Raw genomic sequence first — 22,788 nt, 5'->3', positions numbered from 1 at the left:
TTTTTTAACTAAACATGGAGATACATGCAGAGGTTTTAGACATATAAGTGGTATTAAAGTTTTGGAATTGGAGATATATATATATATATATATATATATATATATATATATATATATATATATATATTCTGGGATATAGAGGAGAGGCGTTGCACTGTATGTGATACAAACATTGTATTCAGTGTCAGGTTGTTTTTCCAGTCTATGTTACTACTCACCTTCACTTCTCCCACCTTTTTTCCCTCAGTCTCTTCCTCTATTATAAGGTATTATATTATATTTCCCCGTTCTCAGGAAAAACCTATTGCTCTCAGGTCACCTTGCCAAGGCAGAATAAACTGGATCCTGTCAAAAAAAAAAAAAGGGGCGAGAGATAGGTAGAACAACTGACTATTTCCACTGTTAAAATACCTGAGACCGTAGATCACATTAGAAATTTCCATAGTGCACTGTTTCTGGGATATTCATATTGCTTCCTGGGTAGTTTTAAACGAGAATATCGCAGTATACCTCTTAGTAGGTCTTGTTGGTTCTATCCAGACTTACTTTGTTTTGTTGTTAAGCTTTTTGTGTTAATGCTCCTCCTATTCAGTAAAGATGGGTTTCCTTTTCTCTTCATATTTAATCTCTTCAAGAACTTCCCGCTTTCTAGTTTGTAGACTTTGGCTTTAAGTGAAATTACATCTCTCAACTAAACTACAGCCTTTTGATTTCACTGAAACCCCTTAAACTAAAAGCTGTGTGTATCAACTAGGCATAAAGGTATACACCTGTGGTCTCAGCCACTTTGGAGGCTGAGGCAAGAAAGTTTGTGTGCAGATATTCAAGGCTAGCCAGCCTAGATAAACAGCAAGATGCTATCTTTTTCACTGAAAAAAAAAAAAAAAAATCTTTTCATACAATATATTTTGATCTCACTTTTTTTTTTTTTCTTTCTCCAACTCCTCCCAGATCCTCTCCACTCACACAACTCCAGGGCCTTTCTTTCTTTGAAAACAAAAATACTCAAGAAAAACACATGCAAACAAAAATAAATAAAACCGTGAAATTGGAAAGAAAATATACAAGCAAAAGACCAGTAGAACAAAACATGACCAAACAAAGCAAAATGAGACAAAAAGTCTACAAAAACACCATTCATTTTGTGTTTACCCATTACTCTTGGGCCTACCCTGAAGTGTAGTTAATATATGTAGTGAGATTCATTAGAGAAAACTAATTTTTTCTTTGCAAGCAGGTATCAGTTGCAGATAGTTTCTTCGTTAGGGATGACTTCTGTGACTGTGTCCATGTCCTTTCAGCTGGGACCCCATCTGGCTTGAGTCTATGCAGGCCCTGTATATTCTGCCACAGTCACTGTGAATTCTTATGTGCATCAATTCAATTCTTTTGTTATCTTGAAGACATGGGATTTTTGTTGTTGTTTTTGGGTTTCTTTTGGGGGGGCATCCAAGGAAATACTCTTCCACATAGATCCCTGAGCCAAGAGGAGGGGTTTGATGAAGACATCCCATTTAGAACTGAGTGCTTCAATTCTTTCACTTTGTGCACATTGTCCAGTTGTGGGTTTCTGTGTTAGTTCTTGTCTAGTTAAAGAAGTTTCTTCTATGATGGCTGAGCAAGGGCCTCATCTATAACTATAGCATAATGTCGTTAGGAGTCATCTCAATGATATATTTAGCACAATGGTTTTCAACTTTTCTGATGCTGCAACTCTTTAATATAGTTCCTCATGTTAGTGGTGACCCCCAACCATAAAATTATTTTCATTACTACTTCATAACCGTAATTTTTCTACTGTTATGAATCATAGTGTAAATCTCTCTGCTTTCTAATAATCTTAGGTGACCCCTCTGAAAGGGTCATTTTACCTTAAAAAGATCACTGCTCACAGGTTGGGAAGTACTGCTTTAGCAGAAAAATAATATTTTATTTTTTCTTTGGCCCATGGCTTATCTAATCTCAGGTTCTTGGCAACCCTCACAGTGTCAGACATGGGTTCCATCTCATGTCTGACCTCAAACCCAATCAGAGAGTGATTACTCTTACAAATCTGTGCCACTATTGCACCAGCATAATGAAAAACAAACAAAAAAACCAAAGTCTCTTTAGGCTGAGCATGTATGCTCAGCAGTGAAAGGGTTGCTTATTAAGTGGGAGCCTCCGGGTTAAAAGGAAGATTGCGGTTGTTCTCCCTGTGCTGTCAACTGCCCCAGTTCCCTGCTCACCTCTCACTCCAAAAGACAACAAGCTAGAAACTTTTCACTGCCCATTTAGTGGCATGACTCTCTAGGGGCTGACTCTTTCTTCCCTTTCACCCCTTATACCAAATGCCTGAGAACGTTCTGCTGATTCTTCCTTCAAAATAGAAATTACTAGTAGACTTAACTATCGTTTGCACTAACATTTTATCTGCTTACTGTAAGCCCTCATCACTTAAACCATTGCCATCATATGCTAACTTTTAATTAATTTTTAATTGTTCTTTTTTGTCCATGTGACTAATAAATATATAACTCTCCTACTAATGTTGAAAAGACTACTATAATTCTTATATGCTTAATTATAATAATTATGTTATCTTTTTTTAATTCAAGCACACTTCCCAGAATTGGCACTCAAAGGTCCTTGTGACTGTCACTTGGTCCACTTTGTTTTCTTCCTACGCTTCCTCAGATCGTCCTGCAGATACATGTGTATGCAGTGCTGGTCTCATAACTTTTTGTTTGTTAACAGTATCACCTGTAATACCATCCATATCCCTTTCCAGTAGTAAGTTTTATCTTTTGATTTAGCTATGTTTGACCAACACTTAACAGCCATATAATTTGAACATGTTCATCAGTCTAGGTTCTCTGTCTAGGTTTTTTTGTTTTCCTGTAAAAATTTGGATAATTAGCATACACACTCCACCCTTCTAGGGTTGTTATAAGGATGAAATTAATTAACTTACAAAGTGTTCTTAGTTTGGGGGTATAAGTTCTTAATAAATATTATCTATAATAATTAAACATGTAGTTTAAGAGGATGGTGTTGTAACTCAGTGGTAGAGTACCTGCTTAGCATGTAGAAGACCTCCCGGTCTAATCCTCCACACCACACACACCCCATTTCAGCTAAATTAGCCATTTAATATTAATACTAATTTTCTAGGTTAGCACCTCATTTTCTATACACGTGTGTATAATACGCACATTTGTGTATAAAATGATTAGCCTATTTCCAACATTTGATCCCATTTTTAACCAGAAGCAGTATAAGATGGATTGAGCTGTACAGTCAGATAAGGTATAAGTATGGAGGTGTATGACTATTAAGGTCTTATAATTTCACTTAAAGGACATTTATATACTTCTTAGTAAGAGCTAGAACTATATCAGTTTCCTGGTTGTTGCTCAGTTAGGCTGATATATATATATATATATTTAATTTACTGGTAATATATCTCCTTCCCCACCTCTAGGTAAATAGCCACAAACGGCTACTGAATAAGATAAATCATTGTCTCCAAGTAGAAGAAAACCAAGATCCATGAGTGGGCATCGATCAACAAGGAAACGATGTGGAGATTCTCACCCGGAGTCCCCTGTGGGCTTCGGGCATATGAGTACTACAGGGTGTGTATTAAATAAATTGTTTCAGTTACCAACACCACCACTGTCAAGACACCAGTTAAAACGGCTAGAAGAACACAGGTATCAGAGTGCTGGACGGTCTCTTCTTGAGCCCTTAATGCAAGGATACTGGGAATGGCTAGTTGGAAGAGTTCCCTCATGGATTGCCCCAAATCTCATCACCATCATTGGACTATCGATAAATATCTGTACAACTATTTTGTTAGTCTTCTACTGCCCTACAGCCACAGAACAGGTAAGAGTGTTTAGTAACAGTAGCCTTTGTTTTAATCCAGAAACATTGTATGGGATTCCTAGGTCATTTTATACAAAGGCAAATTATCATCATGTCTATTTGGTTAACTGTTTATAAATATCCTATCACACTAATTGCATAAGTCCTTTCTACTTTATATACTACTGTAAACAGAAACATTTGAGATGGTATGACTATAAACAAGGCTTTTCAAAAGTGTTCTCCTCAGCCAGGTGTGATGTCAGAATTGTGTGCTTTGCAGCAAGTTTAAGACAGGCCTAGCCTGGCCATTTGTTCCACATATGTTTTTCTTCTCTTTTAATTCCTCTTTTATTATGCAAACATGGTTCATGGAGAGTTTGTGAATGTATTACTAATTTCTCCTTATTTGGAGACAGAATTTTGCTCTAAAGCTCAGAGTGGCTTCAGACTCCCTAACTTCTATCTTATGCTGAGATTACAAACATACACCACCATATCTGACTTATTTTTCTCAGATAGCTTGCTGTGTTTCAGTCAGGATACTTACGGAGCAAAGACCAATCCAGTTGTAGAATGACATCACATGTCCTTTGAGCTATTTCACATGGGATTGTCTGAAGCCTGAACTCCAAATTCCAAAGGATTTCAGTCTAGATTTATGCATCTTTGAAAGGGATAGCAGGGAGGGAGTTGATTCCAATGCAAGGATTCTAATAATCCTAAGCCAGATCTAGAAAGAGGATCAGGGAGTTTAAGAGTGTCTCAGACATTAATCATTTATGGAACACTGTAGAATGTGCTAGGTAACCGTGGTTCTCTGTGATACTTTGCATACAGTTTTCTTAAGTGATTTATATTTATTTGAATAAAGAATAGGAAGACTCAAAGTGAAAAATGACTTCCGCACTCTTTCAGTGCTCTGCATGTAGGAGTAAGGGGTAATGACCTTCAAAGCTGCATGTTATGCATGGTAGAAAGACTTGTTAGACTCAGCTCAAGATACATTAAATTAAGTCATGGCTATCTTCTGTGATAGCTCTATCATCTCTGTGATTGTCAGTAAGATACATAAAGTCTCCAACCTATTTATTCGGGATGTATAGCATATGGTGCTCAGTAGATAGAAGCTGACTCTTGTTTCATTTCGTCAGACATTAAGTATGAAACTTTCTTCCTTACATCCCCCTCCCATTCCTGATTTCTGCTTTGATAAATATATGTGAAACAAACATCTAAGTCCCCATTGAGTTATTTTTATTTTGTTTATTCATATTTTAAAATCGAAGTTCTATATATTTAGCACCGAGGAAAGTTTCAGTTCATTACGTCTGATTCTTCTGTGTCTTTACCAGAAGAGATGGTGAAGCTTTGTGTACGTGTGTTACATTTTTATGCTAAAGATTTTTTAAGCTTTTTGTTTTTAATATATTTTTTTTTAGATTATAATATAATTACATTATTTCTTCCCTTCCAAACCTTCTACATGTAAATACCAGTCTTTCTAATAGAAAATGAAGTTTATTATTTGAATGGCTTTAGCTGGGTTTGTTTTTGTTAGAAAAGGGAAACTCCTGGTAGACAGGTAAAGAAAGTAAGTTCACCAAATTCTCCAGAAAGAAATGGTAATCTCTTTTATAAATGGGAACCAAAATATCCCTTTGATCTGTTTGTTACTAAAATATTTAAATTTTATCAGCTTAGTAGCTTAGATGTCGTTTGTTTTGGGGTTTATGTTTTGAGTGTTGTTTGTTTATTGAGTCAGAATCATCTTCTGTAACTATGATTACAAGCATGTGCTCACATACCTACTGGGCTTTTGTTTCATTGCTATTTTATTTTATTGTTTTATTTTATTTATTTTATTTTATTTATTTTTTACATTGTCTGGTCTAGCGCAGTAGCTCAGTGGTTAAGACCTTGCTCTTAGAGTTAGGCTCTTAATATTCAAATCTGGTGGCTTGGAACCACCTGTAACTCCAGCTCCAGGGATGCACCATTGTCATCCAGCTTCCCTGGGCATGTGCATTAACATATACCCACACACTGATACACATATACACCATTAAAAATTAGAACTCTTTTTAAAAACAACTTAACATTTTTTTGTTTTTTGAGACAGAACCTCACTTTGTTTCAGGCTGATCTCAGTGTGTAGACCAGGTTGGACTTGAGCACTCTCAGTCCCCATGCCCATGCCTTTCAAGTGCTGGGGTTAATATTACAGAGGCACACCACCCATGCCCAGCCTTAGCTTAGGTTTTGGTACCATAAACTAATGTTGATTTTAGTCTTGCAGCGTTATGTAAATATGTTTGAGTTACCCTTTCCACATAAGACAGGTAAAGGAAGTTAGTATTACCTGTTTTAATCATGTGAAAATTAAAACTGAGCCGTTCTGTTACTATTGAATTTTACTGAGTTGTCAGCACTGCTAAAGGAGCAGGAAGAGGAGGAGGAATAAACCAGACATCTGATAGATATGGTGGTACTTGTAAACCCATCATTTGAGAAGTTAAAGCAGGAGGGTGTCTATTTCCAGCCAAACCAGGGCTGCAGAGTGGGAAACTTTTTTCTTTTTTCTTTTTGTTTTTTGTTGAATTTAATTACAGTCATTTTTGTTTTTTGTTTTTTGTCATTTAATCATGAAGGTTTTTTTTTGTTTACTCATTTGTGTTTGTTGCTAAGTTTTGTGCTTTTGATTTAATTTACTAAAATAACTTGTTCAACTTTTGGCATAGAAAAATTAAAAGAAAATTAAAATACCACATTCACAGTATCTCCGCATACTTAATTTCTGTTGGTATTCAAAAGAGAGAAGTATTCTATAAAGAAATTCAAAGAAAAAAGATTTAAAAGGAAAAGTAAAAATCTTCCTTTCTAATATATTAGTTACTTTTCTTAATGCTATGACAAAGCAACTGAAGGATTTATCTTGGTTCACATGTTGAGAGAAATGTGGAAAGTCTCAGGGAAGGCAGTTGGTGGCAGGGACATCAGGCAGCGGGTCACATTGCATCTGCAGTCAAGAAGCAGAGAAAAATGAACGCTGTTACTGAGTTACCTTCCTCCATTTTCTGGTCTCAGTCTGTGGCCCCTGTGTATGAATATGGGTACCACCCATATTCAGGGTGGATCTGGTCTTCCCTCCTCAGTTAACCTTTTTGGAACAGCCTCACAGATACACTCAGGGATGTTTCCAGGGTGATTTTAAATCCAGTCAGTTTGACAATAGAGAGTAATCATTACACCTACCTTTCCTTACTTCCTTGCATTTCTGCAAGATTTTGCACTTGCCTTCCTTACCTACCAATCTCAATTAATGATACCTTGCTGGTATTTGTATTCCTTCCTTCGCCAGGCTTTTAACTAAGCTGAGACCATACTTGGAGTAGGAGGCTTTCTTATTAAAAACAAAACAAAACAAACAAAAAAAAAAACCCATGAGAGTTGTAAAATAATGGAGGTGAGGAGAAAGTAATGATTAGATATTTTTGCAGATTTACAGAGATAAAGAAAAAGATAAAATCAGCAAAACTTTAGTCTCTCTTTTTTGTGTACATAATTGTTATTTTGCTTTTACCTGACATTTTGTGCACACTAGTAGTTGGAGTCATCTCTGTTTTCAAAGTAATATGCTAGCTCATTAAAATCCTAAGTCGGTCCCAAGAAGGTCTTGTGTTTTAGTTCTTCAAAGCAGAGCTATTCAATAGCATTTCTGGGGTGTTGGAGTATACTTTGTGTGCCTAGGATGGCAGTAAGCCACTTGACAATTGAGCATCTGAAAGTATAATTAAAGAACTGAATTTTTATCTGATTATACTTAAATGAAAATATTTACACATGGCTAATGGCCACATGTTGGGACAGTAGGTCCGAGAGGATGCTGAGTCCTTCAGGAAAAAGGAATAATAGATCTGAGTCCAAAAGAGAGACCCTTGGTTACAAAGGGTTCCTTGGCTATTTCAGTGTGCTTTAGTGCACATAATGCTTGCATAACCAGGTATTGCCTGGTTTCAGAGAGCTGTGTACTTGGTCCTTTTAATAGCCTCAGTGTCACAAGAGAGGAGCACCAAAAAAAATGTTTAAAAGAAGATCGGTATTGTTTAAAAGCTAAGGTATAAATAGACCTCTAGCAGAGAAAAATCCCTTTCTAGTATTGAATATACTGAATATCTTAGAACTGTTGATTATAAATACAGTGTAACTTGATAACTACTATCTAAGAAAATACTGTGATAATTTTTTTCATGAGCTATATAGGAAAACGCAAAACATTTAAATCAATATTAATAGTTCATTTTCTAAGAAAAGACAAAGTATTATTTAATAATGTAACTATAAATATTTGAAAAATAATATTCAAAGCTTCTGAAAAGCAGCATGTCATTGTCCTTACGTTTTTCTGTGAACCTTTATTTAAAAAAAAAAAAAACATGTTAAGAGCAAATTGCTTGATAAAGAAAATGAGGGAAGTATTTGCATGACTGGCCATTCAAAACATTCTCAGTATGCATTCAGGAAGCTAGAAGTCCTGCCATGAAGAAGTTAGAAATGGGCTTAATACTGTTGAACCTAGTATTTCCCAAATAAAATTAAGGGAAACTACTAGTTCTTTGTGGTTTTGATTACTTGATTAGGCAACATTTCCAAGCATAGTGACACACGCCTCTAATCCTAGGTCTCAGGAGGGATAGAGGTAGGAGGATCAGGAATTTCAGGCTATCCTCAGCTACCTATGGATTTGAGTCCAGCAGGCTGTACTATGTCAGACCCTCCCTCATAAAATAAGGAAAATTTTGGTCAAGCATGATACTATAGCCCTGTCATTCTAGAACTTGGAAGGCAGAGGCAGAAGGAATTCAGGACCATACTTAGCTATGTAGAGAGTTTGCAGATGGACTAGGCTACGCGATTCCCTGTTTCAAAACAACAAAAATTAAGACAGGGTCTCAAGAAACCCAGGCTGGCCATATGAACTATCTTTATAGCCATAATTAACCTTGAATGTCTGATCCCCCAGACTTTACTTCCCAAATGCTAGAATTATAGGTAGGTTACCATGCAAGGCTAGTATGTTGAGTAAAAACTGGAAGAAATTTAAAGAAGGCATTGTAGTCCCTCATGAGAGTTTTTAAAAATTCTTCCAAAATACAGTCCTACTTTGTGAAGGGTTGCATCTACAACTCCCACACTGAAATCAAAGTCTGGAGATGCTTAAGTACTTTCTCCAAAATTGTTTAGTGTTCATATAGCCCACATGTACCGTTTCATGTTCTGTAAAGATTCTCTAGAATACTCATAGTACCCAGTATACTGTACCTGCTCTTAAGTAGCTATATGTGTTATTATTTAAGAAAATAAGAAAAAATGTCTGCATATTTAGTACAGATGCAGATTTTTATACTTTAGAAATTTGGCTGATAAATCCCTAGAGACACATGGCATCTAGTGTTATCAGAGACCTTCTCTAGCACCCTTAGAAAGAGGGAGTTAATTTTGCCAACAATATCAGTTACTTCAGGCTTCAGTAAGTTCTTTATTATTTAGTGTTTCAGTCATCTCTACAGCTTTCAACTAGGAGTACTTTTCTAGAGAATGAAGAGAAAATTGGGCTGCTAAAATAGACTTAATGGGAAAAAGCAGTTGCCTCTTAGCTTGAAGACCGGAGTTTAATTCCTGATCTCAAATGGTAGAAGAGAACCTCTTACCTCCGCATGTCACACACACACACACAAGTAAATGTGATTGAAACAAGGATTAAATATCTTCCATTAAAGAAACATATTAGCCAAATCTAATAATGAAAAAATTTGAGTGTTCTTGCTTTTCTGTTTTTATTTCACAGGCACCTCTCTGGGCATACATTGCTTGTGCATGTGGCCTTTTCATTTACCAGTCTTTGGATGCTATAGATGGGAAACAGGCAAGAAGAACCAATAGTAGTTCTCCTTTGGGAGAACTTTTCGATCATGGCTGTGACTCACTATCAACAGGTATTGTTGCTTGTTAGTGCTGAGAATTATTAACTGTTAGAAATAATATGATAAGCAGTGTTGAGATAAATAGATTTAGTTCCCAAACAGATGATTTCTATATTAAATTGCAGTGTTTTGTTTTGTTTTGTTTTGTTTTTCTTAACTTGTTCTGGTTAATGCTTGTTCATTGTTGGCATTATTGGGAAATTTAGAACCTAAACTTGTTTTTTGATTTTGTTTTTAGCCCTAAATATTGATTTTGCTTGGGCTTTTGTTTGTTTCTTTGTTTTTCAGTGGTTGGGGTTCAAACCCATCGCCTTACATATGCTAGCCTAGGCAAGCCTCTACTACTACTGCCATGTCCAGCCTGCGAGCTTTTCTTTGTAAAATATTAGAGTGTAGGTGTCATTATCACAAATCTCATAGCTTTAGATAGAAGTACAGTAGTGGGTGGCTGGTAGTCTCTCATGACCTTGGATTAAAATGAATCCTAAGTGCCGATAGCTTAGGAGTATGTTATACACTTGAGTTATAAATATATAATAAGGGCCTGGATAAAGACTGTGATCAAGTCTGGAGATAAAACATACAGCATGAACATTACAGCTAGTAATACTATGTTGAATGTTAGTAACTTACTAAGAGTAAATTTTATGTGTTTCCACTACAAAGGTAATGAGTTGGTACATTTTCCTAATTCTAGTAAACATTTCACAATGTATACTTATATCAAAGCACCCTTGTGTACAGTATTTTAAAAGGATAGAAGAAAAAGTTCTGGCAGTGCTTTTGATAAGCATAGTTGAAGCTTGGGTGATACGTCTGTATTTGTAATATGTTGCAAGTTTTTCAAATAATACTTGAGTGCATTTTTAGGAAAAAAACAGAAATGAAATTAAGGTCAGAAGAGAAGCTATAGCAGGAAGAGCATTAAGTGTAAAGTCAGCATGAGCTATGTAACAAGCTTTAGACCAGTCTAGACTATATAACAAAATCCTATCTCAAATTCACAAACAAAAATGAAATGAATTTCTAATTAGTATTCCTAACACAAGTGTTTCCCTACTATTATAATTTTTATTTCTTCAGTTGTTCTATCATTTGGCATGACATTTAAATTTTTTTAAGTCTTGATAGTTTTATGTTGTGGGCCTGGATTTGCATTTCAAAATCATAACTTCATTGTGCCCTGATGGTAGCCTGCTTGTTGAAGGAAGAAAAGTAGCTAAGTAAGCCAAGTGTCTTATTTTTGTTATTTGAAATGACAATCATTTTACATTGTAGTTTGACTTTGAAAGTTATTCCTATATGTAACTCATAGCTACTAAATAAGAAAAGACAGTTTCTAGTCTGAAGCAAATAAGTCCCTTTGATGGTTGTTGAAGCTTTCTGGGATTTTTTTGTTTTTGTTTTGTTTCTGACTCTCTCTGCTTAAATGGCTTATGCTTTGGAGGAGGGTTGTTCACTTTTTTGTTTTTTAAATTGGGGTTATGTGTGCATGTGAGAACCCTAGTGTAGCTGCCTTCAGAGGCCAAAAGAGGAAATCGTATAACTGGAGCTAGTTGGTGACCATCTCTGAAGTGTGTATTATATTTTAAAATTTATTTTAATGGTGTATTACTTCATTTACAATATGTAAAACGTCACCATTTCAACCTGTAATCAGTTTGTAGTTTTCAATAGTGGCATAGTTTACATTTTAAATGTTTATTTATTTAATCACTTTACAGCCTGAACACAGCCCCCACCCTCCTCCTAGTTCCACCCTCAGATGCCTGTCCCCCAATACCCTCCTGCCCTTCTCCTCAGAGGAGGAAGACCTCTCCCCATGGGTACCAACCTGGCAGATCAAGTTGCAGCAGGGAATTCTCACTCACTGAGTCCAGACAAGGCAGCCCAGCTAGGGAAAAGGGATCCAAAGGCAGGCAACAGAGTGAGAGACAGCTCCTACTCCCATTTTTCGGAGACCCTCATGTTGACCAAGCAGCACATCTGCATGCTCTTTGGTTCCTGGTTCAGTCTCTGTGAGCCTCCTTGGGCCCAGCTTAGTTTACTCTGTAGGTGTTCTTGTGGTGTCTTTGACTTCTCAGGTTCCCTCAATCCTTCCCATTCTTCCACAAGACTCCCAGAGCTGCCTATCATTTGGCTGTTTTTCTCTGCATCTGTTTTCCAATGTAGCTAAGGCTGGCTTTGAACTCTCCTTCCTTAGCTTCCTGAGTGCTGGGTTAGGCATTTGCTTAGCAAACATTTTTCTGCTCATTTAGTACTACTACTGCCCCTAAGTAGGGGATTCTCAGTAACATGCTAGAGTGTTTTAGTTGCTTTAAGAACTTTGCTTCAGCTGAGCATTAGTAAAATATAAAAAAAAAAAAAAAAACCCTGGAATTATGGTGGAAAAGATATGTAATTACGATATAAGTGAAAGTAGATTATCTCATCTAAGATGATTTTCAGCTCAGTTGATGTTATTGATGCCATTCAGTTTCAATTATCATTTTTCTTCTGCAGTTTTTGTGGTTCTTGGAACTTGTATTGCAGTACAACTTGGGACAAATCCTGACTGGATGTTTTTTTGTTGTTTTGCTGGGACATTCATGTTTTATTGTGCACACTGGCAAACATATGTTTCTGGAACATTGCGATTTGGAATGTAAGTAATACGGTGATTTTGTTGTTACTTTCAATTATGGAGAATTTTGCTTTTAGATACTAAGTATCAAGAATTGATCAAATCACTAAACTGACTTAATGTTTTAAGTAAACTACTTAAAACTATTTTCTCCTTGTCATGTGTCTCTCTGTATTACTTTGGGAAGAAAGTGCCAAAATCATCCAGTGAGCCTTTCAAAAGGAGAATAAAATGCAGTAGGTCTCCACTTATCTTCACTGGACTTTCCAAATTCACTTTTTTATACTATTTTTTTTCACCTTAATTGAATATTTTATTTTGACATATAAAATTTATTTTTAAGAGTTTCTGAGCTGGAGTGATGGTTCAGTGGTTAAGAGCATGTGCTGCTCTTGTAGAAGACCTGAGTTCAGTTCTTAGCATCCATGTCAGGTGACCCGTAGCCACTTCTAACTCCATTTGATCCGACACCCTCTTGTGGCAAATCATCACGTAATTAAAGATAGAAGTTTTGTTTTGGTTTGGTTTTATTTTTTGTTTGTTTGTTTGTTTTTTTTTTTAGAAAAGGAGTTTTTGAGAACAAGAAACAGCTCTTTTCTTTAAATACCGTAGTTTAAATAGGTTTTAGTATTTTATTACAAATCTACAAAACAGTAATCTTTTTAATCATTCGTTTGACAGCACACTGTTTAGGATTTTTTAAATTTATTTTTTCTGCCAACAAAATGTCTGAGAATTTAAAAATAAAGTACATACAAACATTTTTGACCTGAATGGAAAGTTCCTACCTGTTGATCAGTACTTTTCCTTAATGATTTATGAGTAAAATAGTCTTGGAATGTGTTAAGTATGGCATTAACCATCTAGGTTTATGCCAAAACAAACCGTTTTTGTTTTTGTTTGTTTTGTTTTTTTGTTTTGTTAGATTTGCTTTTATTTGCTCTGTAAGGATGTTTTGCCTGCATATATGTCTGTGTGCCACATGCATACAGTATCTGCACAGGGGATATCCCAGAAGGAGACATCCCAGAAGGAGACATCAAGTCCTTTGGAACTGTAGTTAGAGTTAGTTGTAAGACACCTTGTCGGTGTTGGGAATTAATCACAGGTCCTCTGGAAGAGAATCAGTGCTTTTAACCACTGAGCCATCTCTCCAGCCCACACCATCTGGTTTTTAAATTAATTATTATAGATCTTATTTATTCTTTTTGTTTGTCTGTTTGTTTGGGATAAATATAAAATTTTTGAGAAAAGTCTGTATTCAAGACATGTCAAAATAAAAATGTCTGATGACTACAACACATTTTAATCTGAATCCCTAATGGTTTTATTAATTTATTTACTTATTTATTTATGTACTTAATTATTTAGGTCTAAAGTAAGAATTGCTTTTATAGACCTCAGAAAGGCTACACTACTTAGAAATTCAGTTGCTCATCACATACTCAGTTTATGTGATATTTGCTAAATTCTTAAAAATAGAACTTAGGGACCATTGAGATGACTAAACAAGTAAAGGTGCAAACACAGTAAGATTAAATTTTTATACAACTTTTAAACAGAACTTAATAAAGTAGTTACTAATATTTTTGGTGCTAATTTTTTAGAAGAAATCTCTCAAGTAATTTCAAAACAAGGAGATTTAGAGAATATGTTTAAGGTCTACTTGAAGATGGCATAAGTATATGAAAATTTTATCTATGCATTCATCAAGTGTTTATGAAATGATCCATGCTCAGAAAATGTTACAGTTCTAATTTAAAGAAAGCAGTAATTGAATGTGTATAGTTGCTTTGTTTTCAGGACTTTTTCATAGTCTTTGTCTTAAAAAAAATACTTTCATAGTCTTTTTCTGCTTTAGGTAAAACCACAAAATGTTAAAAATTCTAAGATCATTTGATTTTTTTATAATTCAGTTGTAAATTTTAGTGATACTAGGGTTTTTAGAAATGCCATGACTTTTTATATTTAGATTTCACATCGTTCATGTTTCATTGCTTATTATCAGGGTTTTTGGTGTTGTTTGGACCTGAAGACTAAGGGGGAGGGATATTTGGGTACTGAATCTCAGTTAAATTTCACTTTAACCTTATTTACAAACTAGTCCCTTCTAGTTTTCTCTTTCTCTTTCAACATCAGCTCTATGGTATGGGAACTAAAGAGAGAATTAAGCATGAAAGTAGTTTTTGTTTGTTTGTTTTTTACGTGAATAGACAGTAGTCTTAGGAGCAACTTTATTTCTTGCAGTCTTAGAATATCCTGGGATAATATATGTATTTGGAAAACTCTATGCAGCCCCATTAGCTTGGATCATAAGATGCCTGTAAGGGAGTAGCAGAGATAAGACTGGCAAAGACTCAGAAAGTCTTGTTTGCCTTTTCTGCGTTGCCAAGAAATGTGGCTTTTATCCTGATCTACAGGAAACTTGTAAAACCTAAGGCTCAAAAATAGAAAGATGGCAATGTGACAGAGAGTAAACTAGGGTTTACTGTGACAAAAGCAAGAGAACCATTAGTAAGAGTCAGCATAATTAACATGAGGTTTTGTAAAGCCAATGCTAACACAGTGCAGTGTTTCTTTAGGGAATGGGGTAGATTGGGGAAAGACTCTAGAGGTAGACACTGTAGGATATAATCTCTCTAGGTGCAGAGAATGAATAAAAGGGCAGATACTGCAGTGACTCCCCACAACTTCCCTTTCTTGGGAGGTTGTATGGAAAGTGGAGAAAGCCATGTCAGGAAAAGGAACCTATTGAAGTGACAAATTCTATCCAGAATATATCTGTAAGGGATGTTGTACATATAAATAGAATAAGAATAGCAAGCAGAAAACTCAGGGAGGGGGCTTGGAAAGAAGGCTGTGAAAATATTTGAACAACCAAAATGGGAGAATTCTTGTTGGAATGAAAAGCCAGGAGATTGATGAATTTCAAGCAAGAATGATACTTAGAGCTGCCAGGACTCAAAATGAGTACAGGAAAATATATACTGTATTTGACAATATAAAGGATCCTTAGTAGTTTCTGTGTAGTGGTGGAATCGGGGCTAGATTGTAGTGAGATGAATAAGTTAACTTCTAGTTAACATTCTTCATCAAGTTACTCATAAAATATATAGAGGAGAGAACAAACAACACAATTAAGTATCTAGTAGAAATCACTGTAAAATAGGTTTAAATTACCGAGAGACAGAGAAAATAAGAATGATTTGTGGAACAAGATAGGTTGAGATGGAAGACTGCAAGTATTTTAGGATAGGCATACAGCTGAGTAGTAGAAAGTTTGCATAGCATACCCGAAGGCCCAGGTTCGATCTGTAATACAGCCAGTTAACTTAGTAAAATACCTGGTAGTATTGAGGCCAACGTAAATGTAATACCTAAATTTAAATCAAATGTCATAAGAAAAATTCCACAACTATGTTGAAGTAATGTTGAATTGCCTTTTTAAAATAAAAATGAGCTACAGTAGTCGTGGCAAAATGCCATTACTACTTTACACATAAGGAAGTACTCATCAAAAGAACAGTATATTAGAGGCTAGAGAATGCATAAATAAAGCCTATCCAAATAATACTACACACACTTTTCTCATGACCATACGTAGTAAGTAAAGGATGGATTAAATCCCATCAATTTGTATACATGGAAGAGTAAAAATTTCTTTTTGCTTAACCAAACAATTCTCAGCTGTAGTTTAAGTAAAGAAATTTTTAGATATAGCTTCTTTTTCACTTTATCTTAGGGAAAATGAAAGCCTTTACATGAGAAATATTATTTTGAACACTTTTGTTTGAATTATATTAGTGTCATTTATACATGAATAAAAGGAATCATGAACATTTCTCTTTTACATGTAATAAATTCAGATGTTTATGTTCTCAGTAACCTTATAAAATAGAATGTTTGCCAAATAAGAAGTTTGGGGAGATAGACATGGTGGTGAATATTAGAACTTGGGTAGCTGAGGGAGGAATATTAGAAGGTCAGAGCCAACCTGGGCTACATTGGGAGAATCTATCTCAAAAAATTAAACAATAAATAAAGTCATTTTTGTTCTTTTTAGTTTCTTTCATATTAATGTTTTTAGTTCCTGGTTTAAGTTCGTAGTATTTTGAAAACATAACAACAACCAAAAAAATTGTTTATAAAGACTAGAGATGGCTTAGTGGTTAAAGTGTGTGCTGATCTTTCAGAAGACCAAATTTCAATTCCCAGCACCTCTGCCTGGCAGCTCATAGCGACATCATATTTTATCTCTATGGGATCTGACACCTTCTTCTGGTCTCCGAATATAATAAATATTTTTTAATTTAGTTCATATGTGACTAAATACATTCTATTTAAAAGCTAGCATTTTGAGGAAACAAATAAGCTTTGAATTTTATGAGCTACATCTTTCAGTACTTTGCTGTGATCACACCTGAAAAACTGCTTCCACAGAAAATGGTTGTGACTAATAACTAGGCAGAACCATGTCTCATAGTTCTCTCAGACTGAGCTGGTGCTGTTTACTTGCACTCTTTCAGGCTTAGCTTAGCCCTTTACATTTTTACTTGATAGCAGGGATTGGGGAAAGAGATAACCCCTGAGAACTCACTAGGAGAGCTGGGCTGGTGAAAGAAGAAACATGTTAGGAGTTGACCTAGAAGTACAGAAATACACAGTCCCTGCAAATGGCATGGGGTTAGGTGGTGCCAGATATTACACAAGTGTTGAAAGTGAATAGAATTCTTTCTGTATCCTGAGACAAAAGGAGTATTGTGTGCTGTGAAATATATTGTATTCCTTTCCCTTTTATCACAGTGTTGTTTTTAAAGAAGTATTGTAGTCTGAATCTTGTTTATAATCATCTTTAAATGACTGTGGTTTAAATTACATGAAAGTTCTTTTTTTTTTCTGCTCCTAAAGTCTTAAATCCTCTATATCTAAGTGTTTTTAGATTGATACCCTACGGATATATGTATAGAATTAATTCTATTTCGGTACTGAGATAAGCTCTTAAAATGTGGCCCTGGCTAGCCTGGAACTCATTGTGTAAACCAGGCTGGACTCAAAATTACTGAGATCCAGTTGTCCCTCTTCCTGAGTGCTGGGATTAAAGTGTGTGCTACCATGCCCAGCTAAATCGTTTTTAATGAAATATGCTTATAAATCATTTAAGCTATTATAATCTGTCTTTTAATAGAAACTATATTTATATAAAACATTGGCCCTAAAAAAGGAAATTTTCCATACTGTAAAGGCAGAACTCTTTGGGGCTTTTTGTTTGTTAGTTGTTTGGAGATTGGGTTTCACTCTAGCCCAGGCTGTCCTAGAACTCACTGTGAGTGGGAAGGCTTCATTCATGGCCATCTTTCTGCCTCAGCCTCCAAAGTGCTGATTGCACTACCATACCTGGCAGAACATTAGCTAAGTTATTTGGGAGGGGGATACAAAGAAACAAACAAAAAATTGAAATGAAGAGGTGAGGTTCTAAGTTGAAATAAGGCCATTTCTTCGTTTTGGTTTTGGTTTTTGGTTGTTATTATAAGGCCATAAGCAGCAATTGAGGAGAAAAGGGCTTATTTCATCTTATAGCTCAGTCCGTCATGAAGGCCTGGCATGAACCTGGAGGCAGAAACTGAAGCAGAGGCAATGAAGAGTATACTTCCTGACCTGCTCTCCATGGCTTGTTCAGCCTGTTTTCTTACACAATTCAGGACTGTCTCACCAGGGGTAGTACTGTCCTACTGGACAGCTTGCTGGGTGCATCAATCACAATCGTTGATTAAGAAATGCTGTACAGACTTGTCTGGATTGGCCTTTTCTTAACTGAGGTTCCCTCTTCTCAGATGACACTAAATTGTTTCAAGCTAATGAAATAACCAGCACAGGCCCACATATTTTGATTTGAGTATTGCAGAGGTTTTGGTTTGTGTGTGCTTGCTTGCTTGTTTGTTTGTTTGCTGGGATTGAACTCAGAACCTTCGCGTGCTAATTAAGTGCTCCTCTATGGAGCTGCACCATCAAGCCTAATGTGACTTTTATGTTAGAGAATCTCATTAATGTGTTGATTTTATGGCACTATTTCCAGTGTATTTATAATTAGGTGGGATTTTGGTTTCCATACTACTTTTATTGCATTTTCAATATATACTAAGATTTTACATTTATTTTAACTACAAATGATAACCATGAAAACTTTGTTTCTATTAAACATATTTACACTTTCCCACTTAATTAAATGAAAAAAAGTTAAACTGTATTCATTCTACTTGTAATCTAACAAGTCTAGTTTATTTGTTTATTTAAGTAATATTTCTAAGAAGTAATGTATTGGAGACGTATAATAAAAGACTGATATTGACACTGGAAATGTGCCTAAATGGTAATACACTTACCAGCTCTGCAAGACGCAAGGTTTTATATCCAGCACTGTTAAAAATAAAAAATAAAAATAAATATATATTTTAAAGACTTCTTTATTTTTATATTTATATGTATAGGTGTGTATGTGTGTTTGTATATCATTTTCATGCAGTGTAGTCTGCAGAGGCCAGAAAATGGTGTTAGATCTCCTGGAACTGGAGTTACAGAGGGTTGTGAGCCACCTTGTGGGTATTGGAAAACAAAGCTAGGTCTTCTGCAAGAGTAGCCAGTGCTCCTAACCACTAAGTCATCTCTCCAATCCTATATCTACTCTCTTAATGTCTAATATGTTTTCTGTTGAAGAGTCAGAAAGCTGTATACAGAACACCTCTTTCAGTCTCTCTGTATACGCTTAGGACTATGTCACACGTTACTAGTGTGCGAGGCCTTTTCATTCCTGTGTAGCTATGTGTTGGTGATAACATGCTGTGACAGGGTCTCACCATTCACGTAGGCTGTTCTTGAAGTCACTGTTCTGCCTCAACCTACAAGTGGTGGAATTAGAGGCATACACCACTATGCAAAGCTCACTCATTAAGAGCCTAGTGTCATAGGCTATTTAAAGACAAATATTTGTAGATGCTATTTAAGACAAATATTTGTCTTTAAATAGCTATTAAATAGATGCTATTTAAAGACAAATATTTGTATTAGTGTAAAAGTGAGATTAAAATTAGGAACATGTTTCTATCATCAGCATTCTTGGTTCTTAGATTAATTTTAGTTTTTGTAAAGGATATTCTATACATCTCCTTGATTATTTATATTTCAAAACTTTTGTGACTAAACTGGTGTTACTTAAAATTATGATGTGTGGAATTGGGAAGAAAAGAAGATTCTAGAGTAGAGAATCTACTCTAGATTCTAGATTTTATTTTATTTTAAATTTGTTTATTTTAAATAAATTTGCCACAAGATGGCAAATTTGATTTGTTTTTTGCGACAGTAGCCTCAAACCCCATAGCCAAAGCTTGCCTTAAACTCTTGGTTCTCCTGCTTATACCTACCAAGCACTTCCCACATTCAGCTGGCCTTTTTGATTTTTTTTTCTCTTTCTAGACTAAAAAAAAGAAAACTATCTTCATTGTATTATTCTTTGTCACTTTTTATTTTGACATGTACCTACATAATTTTTTGAGATTGAGGTAGGAAAATTAGTATAAGATCGTGACTTTTCAAAATGTTCATTGTAGCTACTAAGAAAGATTATTTTCTGATCTTAGAAGGAAGAGACAGGTTTTAAGAACTGGATTCCAGTGGGGTGAGATGTAATTCATTTGGTATAGCTCTTGCCTTTCAGGCTCCCCCAACCTGGGTTCCATCTCCAGCTTTATAAACAGGCCTGACAGAACATGGTTATACCTTAGCACTCTAAATGTGGGAGTTGGAAGAGCAGAAGTTTAAGGTCTTCCTTTGGTAAACAGAGATTTTGAGATCAGCTGGGCTAGGGACTCTGTTTTTGCTTTTGTTATTGTTTTTCTTTTCTTTTTTGTTTCTCATGGTGCTGTAGGTGAAGAATTACACTGAGTAAGCAGAGGTAGGTGGATCAAGGCCAGCCTGAGTTACGTAGAAATTTCCAAGTTGCCCTAAGTCATATAGATTCTAGGTCTAAAATAAATAAATTCTCTGCAAAAGGACTGAAGATGTTATAGCTCCATGGTAAACTGCTTTCTAACATGAGCAAGGTCCTTGTTTTGATCCTCAAAATGGGGAAATAAATGATTCTGGAGTTGTTTATCATAGACTGTTATCTAAATCCTTTTATATCTTATTAAATAGTGTACTAGAACCAAATTGAATGATTTTTTTAGGTATCTCTATTGACTTAGAAATAAAAATGAAATGTGCAGAGTAGTTAGGGGCCAGGAATGTAGCTATTTACAGAAGGGTCTGCATGGTTTTCATTACTGGATGGATCTGTGATGTAAGGAAACTATGTGGCAAGTAGCATTTGCCACTCCTCAGTAACTGGCTATATTTACGGTACTAATATTTCTAAACATCTGCTTAAAAATCGTTTTAGTGTGTTACAGCTCAATTTTTTAAACTACTAATGTGATTTGAATAAGAAATATTTGTGTATGCAAAAATATAATATATTACATAAATTGTGTCATTTAGTCTGAGTGTCTTTATAAAGGGAATACTTCCTTTGAAGTCTAGTTTTTGCTACCTGTTTTAATAGGCTCATTAGAAAAATATCTGAGTAAAGTTATTTTGAAATGTTTGTTTCCTTATGCATAGATTCGATGTTACAGAGTCCCAGATCATAATTATATTATGCCAGCTTCTCTCAGGAACCGTGGGGCCTTGGTTCTGGAACTTCACGGTAACTGTTAGAATATTCATGCAGTCTAATGAACAATGGCGTGAATTCAATAAAGACAGCACCTTTGTCATGCACAGAATAATTGAAGAAATGAAAATTCAAGTGTTTCTGGTGGTATTTTTACAGATAAATGTTAATAGAAAATAAGTGATTTAAATTATAATAGGGCAATAAAAATCCACCCTGTGTGTATCACAAAACTTTCCAAAAAGTATTATCTCTGGTTTGATGCGGGTGACAATTTTGTTTCCCATTTACCTGCAGAAATTGTTTTTTAAAACAAACACCTTTCCACCATTTTTTGTCATGTTTATGTTTTTCTCTTATATATATATGTATATATATATATGGAAGAAACATATGAATTCATCAATTGTTTATATATGCATACATTGCTGTTTGGAAACAAAATAAGCAGAGTTTTGTTTTTGACATAACTGAGTAAACTCCACATTCACTTAGGAAACTTTCTGCTTACTTTCTTAACTTCTTAGCTATTAACTATAGTCCTTTAACTATTCTAGTTGTGCTTGGATTAACGATAATCTTAGTATAAATGAACAAATATAACTTCACAAACTTAAGCTAGAAAATAGTCTGATCAAATCTCATTTTCTCTTTCTTCTAATGTTTTTTTCTCTTATTTGTGATTTTGAAACTACCCTCAACTCTTGTTACTATAGCCATCCTTTGAATGTCTTCCCCTTTTGCCTCCCCACCCCAGTAAATATACATTTTCTTAACTGTTAATATAGGAGTTTTTCCCTTTCATGTTAGAATTATAATTTTGACCTTGTGACTTACAAGAAGTGTTTCTCTAGTCAGGTAATTCAGAATCCTTTAACCTATAACAGGAAAGTTTACTTACAAGCAGGAGTAGAGCTTACCTTCATCATATTTTCTCATTCAAGAAATGTTGGGGAACATTTTTCCATATGAAAACTTGACAAATTCTTCTGACTGTGCAAGGCTGCATTACTCTATCCACTTTGTTAGTAGAGCACTTTCTGAAAGGCACATCGCAGCCTTCTAAGCCCAGTTACTCAGTGACAAGAAGGATAATGTTAGAGACAAAATAACCTTGGGATATGGAGCGTACTGAGAAATACATTAGTAGGTTCCAGGAGAAAAACAAAAGCCATTTTCAGTTGAATTTACAGTGTTTGCATAATTGTTTGTAGACCTCACTCTGTCCCTCTTCATCCTTCTCTCTCTAAAGACCTGTGGCTTATTGTAATTGTCTGGATAATTGTTCTTCATTGTTTGTTACTACTGCCTAGGGTTAACCACACATCTTTACCTGTATTATCAATGAAATTAACAGTCAGAATATAGGCAGTATTATTTACTTTCATGTTGTTTCTTCATGAAAATAAGAATAACAGGCATTTTGATTCATGATGTAACTAAGTGCTTGGGTGTTTGCATAACATACACAAAGCCATAACTTTGATTCCCAGCACCAAAAAAAAAAAAAAAAAAAAAAAAAAAATTCCTAAAACAATTCTCTAAATTTATAGAGCCCTTTGTTCTCCGCTAAAATGTTTTTGGAAACTAATACATTTAAATATGATTTTTAAAAAATTTTAAATATG

The 22,788-nt window shown here is 35.1% G+C and overlaps 1 protein-coding gene across 2 annotated transcripts in view; it reads left to right on the top strand.

Moving 5' to 3' along the window:
• The window catches only part of Cept1 (choline/ethanolamine phosphotransferase 1), a 42,765-nt gene that overhangs the window by 4,440 nt on the left and 15,537 nt on the right, over positions 1-22,788 (top strand). The window contains exons 2-5 of one of the 2 annotated variants that reach the window (XM_055618121.1): positions 3,464-3,870; positions 9,698-9,845; positions 12,336-12,477; positions 21,109-21,193. In XM_055618121.1, the coding sequence (XP_055474096.1) occupies positions 3,532-3,870; positions 9,698-9,845; positions 12,336-12,477; positions 21,109-21,193 (714 nt within the window). In that variant the 5' untranslated portion in view covers positions 3,464-3,531. The remainder of the gene's footprint in view (positions 1-3,463; positions 3,871-9,697; positions 9,846-12,335; positions 12,478-21,108; positions 21,194-22,788) is intronic. The other variant, XM_055618122.1, reaches the window with a different exon arrangement.

This window comes from Psammomys obesus, unplaced genomic scaffold, assembly GCF_907164565.1.
Source record: "Psammomys obesus unplaced genomic scaffold, mPsaObe1.curated_primary_1811, whole genome shotgun sequence".
NCBI classification, from domain to species: domain Eukaryota; kingdom Metazoa; phylum Chordata; class Mammalia; order Rodentia; family Muridae; genus Psammomys; species Psammomys obesus.
Note: the sequence above shows the minus strand (reverse complement) of the source record. Positions and strands in the feature narration are given on the sequence as shown.